Source organism: Lontra canadensis, unplaced genomic scaffold (assembly GCF_010015895.1).
Source record: "Lontra canadensis isolate GAN:19392208 unplaced genomic scaffold, GSC_riverotter_1.0 scaffold116, whole genome shotgun sequence".
Lineage (NCBI taxonomy): Eukaryota > Metazoa > Chordata > Mammalia > Carnivora > Mustelidae > Lontra > Lontra canadensis.
Window position 1 is genome coordinate 72,885 of NW_022631110.1, and position 11,425 is coordinate 84,309.

The window sequence follows — 11,425 nt, forward strand, 5'->3', positions numbered from 1 at the left end:
GAGAATCCTTTTTTTTTTTTTTTAAGATTTTAATTATTTATTTGACAGACAGAGATCACAAGCAGGCAGAGAGGCAGGAAGGGAAGCAGTCTCCACTCTGAGCAGAGAGCCCAATGTGGGGCTTGATCGGGATCATGACCTGAGCTGAAGGCAGAGGCTTTAACCCACTGAGCCACTCAGGTGCCCTAGGGGAGATAGAATCTTAAGTAAGCTCCATTCCCAGCATGGAGCCTGACATGGGGCTAGATTTCATGACCCTGAGCTGAAACCAAGAGTCTGTACTTAACCGACTGCGCTACGCAGGTGCCCCTCGGAAGTATATATTTTAAAGAAAGGAAAAATAATGTATGAGAAACAAGCTAGCAGTACATTAGAAGAAATAATACACTTTGACTTAGTAATACGTATTCCAGCAAAGTAAGGATGGTTCATTATTAGGAATGATATTAATATAATCCATCATATCAGTGATTCTATATAGAATAATCATATAACCATTTCTATATATTGTTAAAAGACATTAGCAAAATTCACTATTCAGTTTTAAAAATTTTTTAAGGTTTATTTTATTTTAATTTTTAAAAATTTTATTTATTTATTTGAGAGAGAGAGAGAGAGAGCGTGCACAAGCATGAGTAGGCAGAGCCATAGGCAGAGGGAGAGGGAGAAGCAGGTTCCCCACTCAGCAGAGAGCCCGATGTGGGGCTTGATCCCAGAACTCTGGGATCACTACCCCAGCAGAAGGCAGAGGCTTAACTGACCGAGTCACCCAGGTGCCCCAGGTTCATTTATTTTAGAGAGAGAGGGAGATAGAGAGAGAGAGCACACAGGGAGGGGCAGAGGGACAGTGAGAAAAATTTCAGCAGACTCCTCACTGAGGTTCGCACTTGAAGCCTGAAACAGGGCTTGAACCCATGACCCTAAGATCAAGACCTGAGCCAAAACCAATAATCGGACGTTCAATCCACTGTGCCACCCAGGGCTCCCTTAGTTTCTTAAAATTTTAAATAACATAGAAACGAATGGAGATTTCCCTAACTTGATAAAAGGGATTGCTCTCAGTTCAAAAATAAATAGTATGCCTAATAGAGAAAGATTATTACAATATACAAATTTATATTACGTTCCTGAAGTAGCCAATACAATTAGACCAAAAAAAGAAAAAGCAATTAGAGAAACAATAAAAAACTACTTCAAAAATGAGGTAACTCAGTAATTAGTGGAGTATAATATTAATTTATAAAAATCAATACATTTAACATACACAAATCATAATCAGTTAAAGGATGTAATGATATAAAGTTATAATAGAATGAAAACTATTTATAATGGAAACAAAACTATAAGATGCCTTGGAGTAAGCATAAGAAGAAAATTTAACATATAAGCTTAAAACATTCCTGAAGGGCACAAAAGGATTCATAAAAATCATACTACGCTATTGAATCAGAAGACAGCATAAAAACACCTTTGATGTCAACTCTCTTTCAGTTGTTATACTCCATTAATTGTTTATTCTCCCTAAATTTGATGTGGTCCATTTACTGTGCCAATGGGATTTTTAGATAGATGTGCTACTTCGAAAATCACACAGCAAAACAAACAGCATAAATAGCCAGGGAAAATTCGGAAAGAAAAAATGAGAGATGATTAGATCCACAAAATTATAAAGCCTCAATAATGAAATAGTGTGGTACTGGCACAAAAGTAAAGAGACCACTGGAGGAGAGAAAGTGTTAAGTTCAGAATGCGGCCAAGTACATATGAGAATTGAGTTTGTGATCAAGATAGCATCTCATCTCAATGGCGGGGGGAAGATGGGATTCTTCAGTAAATGCTGTTGGGCGACAATGGGGCAGACATTGGGGAGAGAAAAGTTAGATCCATCATTCAGACCTCACATCGGAATATATTCTGGATATATCAAATATTAAAAACACCACCATAAAAGTGCGAGCATAAACACAGAGAAATCTTTTTATACTTCCAAATGGAGGAAGCTTTTCTAACTATATACCAAAACCAAGAAGTCCTAAAGAAAGCAACTAGTAAGTTAGACCATATAATTTTTTTTTTCTTAATGTGTGTGATGAAAACCACCAAAAACAAATGACAAAACAGAGAGAGCTTAACTGTCCATAAGCCTGGTCTTCCTGGCCTATACATTTAGTCTTTGTCTATCCTTCATATTTAAAATTGACATAACACTGAAAAATAAATCAGTAAAATCAATAAATCAGAGGGTTAGTGGCCCATGTGGGTAGTTTTCCAATGAAATCTCAACACAGAAAATTCAGTCAGGAAAAAAATGTTAGTTGTCATCTACAATTCAGTCACTTATAATCAGTGTCAGTCATTGGGTAAATCCTTCTGGTTTTTAATCTTTACAGATACATATAAATTCTTTGGTCTTTTATCTATATAAATATACATAAGTTTCTCAAACTAAATGGAATCATTGTGTACCTACCATTTTGTTCCTCTTTTTTTTTTTTTTAAGATTTTATTTATTTATTTGACAAAGAGAGACACAGCGAGAGAGGGAACACAAGCAGGGAGAGTGGGAGAGGGAGAAGCAGGCTCCCCGCCAAGCAGGGAGCCCGGTGTGGGGCTCGATCCCAGGATCCTGGGTTAATGACCCGAGCTGAAGGCAGATGCTTAACAACTGAGCCACCCAGGTGCCCCATTTTGTTCCTCTTTTCACTCAGTGACATGTGGGACATTTTATAGGTAATAAGCATTATCTTTGATATCTTTTTTTTTAAAGATTTTATTTATTCATTTGATAGAGATTACAAGTAGGCAGAGAGGCAGGCAAAGAGAGAGAGGAGGAAGCAGGCACCCTGCTGTGCAGAGAACCTGATGTGGGGCTCTATCCCAAGACTCTGAGATCATGACCCGAGCCGAAGACAAAGGCTTTAACCCACTGAGCCACCCAGGCGCCCCTTTGATATCATTTTTAATGGCTATGTACTAGTCCATTTTATAGATTTAATGTAACTTATTATTGACACTTGAGCTATTTCTAATCTTTTGCAGTTAGCTGAATAAAAATAAATCTTAACTTCTGGACATGTTCTTGATTTACGAGGGTAGATATGTAACTTGCAAGTATAGTCCCTTTGGCACTTGCTTCTGGTCACAGTCCTGCCTCGGCAGCTCTCCTTGACCTGAAGTTTTTGTTCCAAACAGATCTTTCCATGCTTGCGTACTGTGCCCCAGGCTGTCCTCTCCATAGCTGCAGTGTGTGGGATTGAGTGACGAGAAGTGTTGTGACAATAACTTATGGCTGGGTTGAAGTCAAGTGTTCCTGAATATGGTTGCTCTGAAAGCCAGGGGGTGAATGATGCTATTGCCATGTTAGAGAACAAGCCTTGACTTGGGGCAGCTCCTTTTGTACTGAGCTGCACTGCCCAGTCCATTAGCCACTAGCCCCATGTGGCCATTTAAATTTAAATATAAATACATTAAAATAAAAATTAAAAATTCAGTTACAGGGGCGCCTGGGTGGCTCCGTGGGTTAAGCCTCTGCCTTCGGCTCAGGTCATGGTGTCAGGGTCCTGGGATCGAGCCCCGCATCGGGCTCTCTGCTCCGTGGGGAGCCCGCTTCCTCCTCTCTCTCTGCCTGCCTCTCTGCCTGCTTGTGATCTCTCTCTGTCAAATAAATAAATAAAATATTTTTAAAAATTCAGTTACAGGGCGCCTCGCTGGCTCAGTCAGTAGAACATGCAACTCTTGATCTCGGGGTTGTGTGTTCGAACCCCATGATGGGTGTAGAGGTTACTAAAGAATAAATAAACTTTAAAATACTAAAAATAAATAAATACAGAAAAATTCAGTTCCTTAGTTGCACTGGCCGCATATCAAGCGCTCAGAATCCATAGGTAGTTAGTGGCTACTGTAATGAGTCATGCAGAGGACATTTCTACCATCATAGAAAATTCTTTTGGACAGTGATGGCAGGCGGCATCCGACTGCCTGCTAAAAAGATAACCCCAGGGGCACCTGGGGGGCTCAGAGGGCTGAGGCTCTGCCTTTGGCTCAGGTCATGATTCCCAGGGTCCTGGGATCGAGCCCCGCATCGGGCTCTCTGCTCGGCGGGGAGCCTGCTTCCTCCTCTCTCTCTGCCTACTTGTGATCTCTGTCTGTCAAATAAATAAATAAAATCTTTAAAAAAAAAAAAAGATAACCCCATGCACTGCCTTCCCCACAATGCCCAGATACGGTGAGCAATGAAGAATACATTGTTTATGTTAATTATTTAGTTATAGTCTGAGAAAACATTTTCGGCATTGTGTTTTTTTTTTTTAAAGATTTTATTTATTTATTTGAGAGAGAGACAGTGAGAGAGAGCATGAGTGAGGAGAAGGGCAGAGAGAGAAGCAGACTCCCCGTGGAGCTGGGAGCCCGATGCGGGTCTCGATCCTGGGACTCCGGGATCATGACCTGGGCCGAAGGCAGTTGTCCAACCAACTGAGCCACCCAGGCGTCCCCATTTTCGGCATTGTTAATATATGCATCAGGCCTTCCCTATGTTATCCTGTAGGCTACTTATTTTGCCCATTTCAAGATGAGGTTCCTAGGGGCACCTGGGTGGCTTTGTCGGTTAAACGTCTGCCTTCGGCTCAGGTCGTGATCCCAGGGTCCTGGGGTCGAGTCCCATATCAGGCTCCCTGCTTGGCGGGGAGCCTGCTTCTCCTTCACCCTCTGCTGCTCCCCCTTACTTGTGTTTGTGCTCTCTCTCTCTCTGTCAAATATATAAATAGACTCTTTAAAAAAAAATAAAGATGAGGTTCCTAGAATCAAAGATGATATAACTTGTTCTTGGCAAACAGCCAGTATGTGGGGGACCGGGCCTTTGGCGCCCCCCCACTTCAGATTCCAAGTACCGCATTGTCTTTATCACCTCCTGTCACTCCTCCCCACACCTTTTGTACCACGTTCAGCAGTGAAAGGCATTCCTACCCAGAGAGAGGTTGTACTGTGTCTAGTTGTGGAACAATGTTTCAGAATTGTGGAAATGAAAGTGCATCTGTTACCTTATTGAAATTATTTATGCTTCGTACTTCTATTTCTAGCTTGAGCAGTTTCGGACCCTGCTTTTCACTTCAGAGGGGGAGAAAGAGAAAAGAATGGTGGACAATTTCCGCCCCCTTCAGCCCCTAATGAATCGCACTGTCCGCTCTTCCTTCCGTCATGATTATGTACTGAATATACAAGCGAAACCCCAGCCGTCAACTAGCCAAGTGATCCCCTGAGGAGTTCATCTCTAGGCAGTGCTTTGCTTTAATAAATACTAGCTTTTTAAATATTGCTAACTGGACTATTCTAAACACCTGCGTTTAATAATAATTATAGATGTGCATTTCTTGGTGTGGCAGTGCTCCATCAGTCTTTGAGGAAAGCTCTTTGGTAAATGAGTTCTTCATTTGATTGAAAATGACATTTAACACTGAACTAGCAGCAAGAGACAGGAGTTTCTCCTACAGTAACCTGTTGGGTAATTGTAATGTCTTTTTACATCTGATATTTCTGTGCTGCCTCTTTATGTTTATTAGTTAGTAAGTCTGTAGAGTTATAAGCAGGGATGGTAACCAAAATATATAACAACTAGAAAGGCAGACACTGACCATCCAGAAAGCAGGCCTTTGAGAAACAGCCCTAGGGCCCAAACTGCTACTTCCTGGCTTGCTGAACACTGGCCATGGTTTTCGGTATTTTTATTTCAAAACATGAATGTATATTCTTTTCTGAGGCCTTCGCAATGAGTATATTTGCCCTGATCTTTAGCTGTCATTCCTAGTACATGATATGCTTACTTAGTATCAATTTATGATATACAAAAAGTATTTTGTAGTTCAAAGAAGACAAGAATTTACTTCTAACTGGGAATCCTTTTGTACTTCTGAAGATTAGATATATTAGTTCAAAACTTGATCACATAGAAAGCATATGCAGAACGTTTTAAAGAAAATGCTTGAAGTGCCTAGAATTTAAGATTCTTTCATGAATATTTACAGAAATCTTTTTCAAAAGACTAGTAATATAACAGTCTATAGTTTATATTGTTATTTTGCATTGTCTGTACGTGGTTTCATAAAATATAATCTTTTCCACAATGATAGAACTATCTTGATTTCCCTTGAAAACTGTCTGAACTTTATTAGTTGAGGTTCTATGCCTCATGTTTCCAATTTACACAGTGGTTTAGAAGACTTTTGCTACAGTAATAAGAAGAGAAACTTAACAGGGTAAAGTCTAGAGAAGTCTGCATATTCTGAGGAAGCCATGCCATTGTTGCCTTTGCTTGTAAATATCTTGGAATGTTTCAAGTTGCCTATAAGCCTGTGTTCAAACTCATATTGCATTTACTAGTGGTATTTCTTTCATTACTATGCTAATCATCTGATCTGCAAGGTAAGGTTGGATAAGTAGACTTAACACTACTGAACTGTACACTGGAAAATGTTAAGCTGGTTAATTTTATGTGTGTTTTACCACGATTAAAAATAAATAATACCGGGGCACCTGGGTGGCTCAGTGGGTTAAGCCTCTGCCTTCAGCTTAGGTCATGATCCCAGGGTCCTGGGATCGAGCCCCGCATCGGGCTCTCTGCTCAGCGGTGAGCCTGCTTCCTCCTCTCTCTCTGCCTGTCTCTCTGCCTACTTGTGATCTCTGTCTGTCAAATAAATAGGTGGAATCTTAAAAAATAAAAAAATAAATAAATAATACCTTCAGTAGGGGAAAAAAAGTAAGGTTGGAGTTATCTGTGTAAGTTTGGGGGGATATCTGTTCTTTAAAAAGGGAGGTTGGTAAAGGTGTTTGCTTCTAGAGTGCACATCTTCTCTGGGAAGAAAATGAATAAAATTCTTAAGATAAATGGGGGGGAGGTTTATGTTAAGTGTATGTAATTGATCTGCTCAAACCATAGTTATTTTAAGAGTGTAAACACAAAAGATACACATTTTCCAGCGCACATGGGCTTCCCTCCTAGGCCTCTCACACGTTCCTCGTGCAAAATTCTCTTGCAATGAGTCTTCCAGATTGGAGTAAGAGCCCATGTACCAAGACCTGATTTGTCCTTAAATCTTAGAGCTCCAAAGATGTATTTATTGGGTGTGTCCTGGTTTGCCACTCGTGATTTACTTGCACCTGGGGTTCTGGTGTGATTATTAACAGCATTCTCTCACTTTCAGCTGTGTCCTGGTTTGCATGATAAATTCTTGGTCACCTTCTCCAGAGAGGTTATGGAAACTGTCTTGGGGAGGTATGCTTTCCACCCCCTGCCTTAGTCATATGACCTCCAAAGGGGTGCTACAGATTCTGGGGCTACTGAGACACCCTAACAAGAAACTTTTTGTCTTCTGTGCCTCCAAAAGTGCTTCACTTGTACCTTCCTAAACTTGAAGGGGGAAAATGGGCTTGAGGTCTGTCAGCGGGCTTGAGAAAGAATTTTGTATTACCATTGCTGCTCATCTTCATTAAATATTATAATAAAACCCTTTCTTTACAATATTAATATTTGTTGAATGACTGTTTCTTCCTATTTTTTTAAAAAATATGTACAATTTCTGTTATATTAGTGAGACATCCTTTACCGGGTAGATCAGAAAGTGACTGGAAAACTCCCAAGAGATTTATTAGAAAAGCAGGAAAACAAAAACCACCCCCTTCTCCGCTCACCTTTTTCTGTCAGATCGTTGAACAATCTGAAGACATCACCGACAGGGCGAGCCACCAGTCCTTTTCTCCTTTCCAGAGCTACATGGGTTAGGGTAAGGTTGGCTATTCTAAAAGCAGGCATCCACGTCAAAAAAACTGGGGAAGATGGCTTTCCCTTGCTCCCTGGGGGACGCATTTCTTTTGGTGCGTTATTAGCAAAATTGCACTATTATAATCACTTTAGGTATTTTTCTGTGTCACTAGAAGAACCAACATTATTTACTTGATACCTGTTCTACTTAATGTTTTATTGTCTTTTTAACTCAACTTTATTGGGTAAATTCTTTCCCATAAAATGTTACTGATCAAAAATGGAGATAGTTTATTTAAGCGAATAGGCTCTAATTTTAACCATATAATGAGTACATCTAAGTAATACTGGCTACTTAACATGTAAATAGTAATGCGTCTGGTTCAAAACTGAATGTTTATCCCCCTCCCACCATTTGTATGTTGAAATCTAATCCCCAATGTGATGGTATTAGGAGGTGGGGCCTTTGGGAGATGATTAGGTCAGAGAGGTGATGTCTCATGATTGGGTTAGTGCCCTAATAAAAGAGACCCCAGAGAGCTCTCTTACTTCTTCTGCCATGTGAGAACACAGCAAGAAGATGGCCACCAATGAGCCAGTAAGGAAGTTCTCTCCAGATCTGTGAGAAATAAATTATTGTTGTTTGTAAGCTCCCCAGTCTATGGTTCATTGTTATGGCAGCCCAAACAGACTAAGACACTTGTCATCCCTATGTACATTCTGGTTCCTGCTTTTTTAGTTCAATCACTCTTCCGAAATGGTACTTTGGTTTGGGTTCTAGGTGGGGATAGCAACTCTGCTGGTATTCCTTCTTAAACCACCGCTCGTTGTGTTGCTAAGTGCTTATCACCGGACGAAAGAATCAAGTAATAAACACTATCACTGCATAGTTCTTTCCTCTTTTTTTTTTTTTAAGATTTTATTTATTTGAGAGAGAGCAACAGAGAGCAAGAATTGGGGGGGACAGAAGGAGAAGAAGCAGACTACCCGCTGAACAGGGAACCTGACATGGGGCTCCATCCCAGGACCCCAGGATCATGAACTGAGCTGAAGACAGACACCCAACGGACTGAGCCACCCAGACACCCCAGTTCTTTCCTCTTTTAATCAGTTGTGTAAATATAGATTTGAATGTACTTTTCATGTGAATATACATTAAGTATTTTATTTTGCTATCTTAGCTAATTGTAATCTGGAAAATATATAAAGCCCTTGGTATAGCAATGATGGTGGGAGAGGATTTGAGACCCCACTGTATGTTCCGGAATAAATCTGGTGACTAATTCTGAAATTAATGGTAGGTAAGAAATGAAATGTTCTTTCCTGAGAATTTCTGCACTGACCACTCAATGAATCTATTACCATAGTCCTACTAGAGCAAGAAAAAATCCAAATTAACTCAAAGAGTCCTAGTTTGGCTTTTAGAGAATAGACTTTTTTTTTTCTTCCTCTCCCGATATGCTTGCAATAAATGTAGGATACATTTATGGATCATTCTTTGGTCATTTTATTTTCTAGTTTCTGCTGATGATGTAAAATTAAAATTTAGGCATTTTCTCATAGAGGGAGGATAAACTAAAATGTACTTACCTGAGAGTAAGTAGATGATGTATATATGTCAGGAACCAAGAAAAATGTTATGTTGCAGAATAAAGATTACTTTGTTCTATTTATTAGGATATCATCATACAATGTATCTTTGCATTAGATTTTTTACATACTTTATTTTCATCTAATGATTTATTGAATTCAAATGAGGGTAGCTGTAATTTGAGATAAAATTGGCTTTTAGAATAACTTACGAAGTTAATTTGAGCAATTCAAGCTTGTTCGGGAAAATGAATTCAGTGGTTAATTGTAGAGGATAAATGTCTAACGCCTATAAAAGGAGATTTACTTTCATTTGTACAACATAATAAAATAAAATCTAAATCTGTACCCTTTTTTAATTAGGAACATCTTCCTAGAAGGCATTCTTTTTTTTTTTGTTCGTCTTTTTTAAGATTACTTACTTATTTTGGAGAGAGAAAGTTCATGTGTAAGCAGCGGGGAGGGGCAGAGGGAGGAAATCCCAAGCAGGCTCCCCAGTGAGTGCAGAGCGAAATCAAGAATTGGACACTCAACCAAGTGACCCAGGCGCCCCTCCTAGAAGACATTCTTACTTATTGTTCTGACAGGAATGTCTGGTCTAACTCATGAGAAATGTTACAGCAACCCAAACAGTGACACTTTCACAACAGTAGCCATTCTCAATGATTCTCAGTGATTTTCCTGGTCACAGGTACCAGCAAAATTGGTGATTTGTACAGCTACGCTTTTGGCCACTCAGGGCATTCTCTAGTCAGGGGCTGTAATTAAGTCTCCACCTTCAAGGAATTTGAAATTTATTGTAAGCAGCAGCTTTGTGAAGGCAATGAAGTATAATATAGCGTGATAGGTGTTACAAAGGTAAAATACTTGTGCTAAGAGCATACATGCAGGTCAAGTACCAACCCACTCTTGAGGAGGTAGGGGAGTTTTCACATCAACGATGATGATACAACAGCTAACATTCAGAAACACTATTGTCAGGCACTTTGCCAACATACAGCGTGCACTTGGGAACTATTATCCCTACCTTGATTTCTACAGATGAGAAAACAAGACTAGACACTAAGGAATTTACTCAAGATCAGAGAGCCACGGCTTGAGTTTCCCATCTGTCCAACTCCAAAGCTTATGACACTAATTACTGATGCACTGAGCTGGACAAGGTCAACTGGGAGATGTGTTATTCCAAGTGTCTCTGCATTAGGGAATAGGGCAAGGCTTTATGCAGTTTGGGGTGTTTGCTGAATGATTCCCAGGATGGACTAGGAGAAGCAGGGCCAATTTAGTAGTTGGGTAGCTCAGTGATTTTGATTTGGAGGAAAGATGAACAAAGCTAGGCCAGGGAAGTCATCCAGTCTTCCTCAAAAGATGGCGATTGTTCATCATTTTGCAGCTGCAGCATGTCCTTAAGAGAAGCTTTTCTTTTTTTTTTTTTTTTTCCCCTGGTCTTGTCTCTGCCCTTGTATATGTACATCACAGTCTGATTATTAGCAGGGCTGATTTTACTTTCTCAATCCTACTCTCACTGCTCCAGTTTAAGTGCTCATCTAGACAATGATATTCAAGTTTCGTCCTTTATATTGCAAACTGGAGTAATTTACCTAAAACACAAATATGATAACAAACCTCAACTTAAAAGCTTTTCGATGGTTTCCTGTTGCCACAGAACATAATTAGAGCCTCTTGGCATGGTTTACTAGGCCCGTTTTACATAACCCAGTCCTAGCCCGTCTCCATTGCTGTGATCCCTGATACTCTGGAACTTCCCTTTAAATTCGATTGCCAAAATTCTGGCCGATTCCACTTCTCAGTGCCTTTGCTTATGCCGATTTACCATTCCCACCTGGGAATCTCACCCTTCTCCACCTGAGTAAAGGCTACCTTCCTGCAAAACTCAGGCACCAGAGGGGCACCTGGGTGGCTCAGTGGGTTAAAGCTTCTGCCTTTCGCTCAGGTCATGATCCCAGGGTCCTGTATCGGGCTCTCTGCTCAGTGGGGAGCCTGCTTCCTTCTCTCTCTGCCTGCCTCTCTGCCCACTTGTGATCTCTGTCTGTCAAATAAATAAATAAAATCTTTAAAAAA

General features: G+C 40.1%; 1 protein-coding gene across 1 annotated transcript in view; it reads left to right on the forward strand.

Moving 5' to 3' along the window:
• CA5B (carbonic anhydrase 5B) overlaps window positions 1–6,509 on the forward strand; it is a 55,606-nt gene extending 49,097 nt beyond the window's left edge. The window contains exon 8 of the mRNA XM_032840724.1: window positions 5,079–6,509. Within this exon, the coding sequence (XP_032696615.1) occupies window positions 5,079–5,258 (180 nt within the window). The 3' untranslated portion in view covers window positions 5,259–6,509. The remainder of the gene's footprint in view (window positions 1–5,078) is intronic.
• Window positions 6,510–11,425: the final 4,916 nt, after the last annotated feature.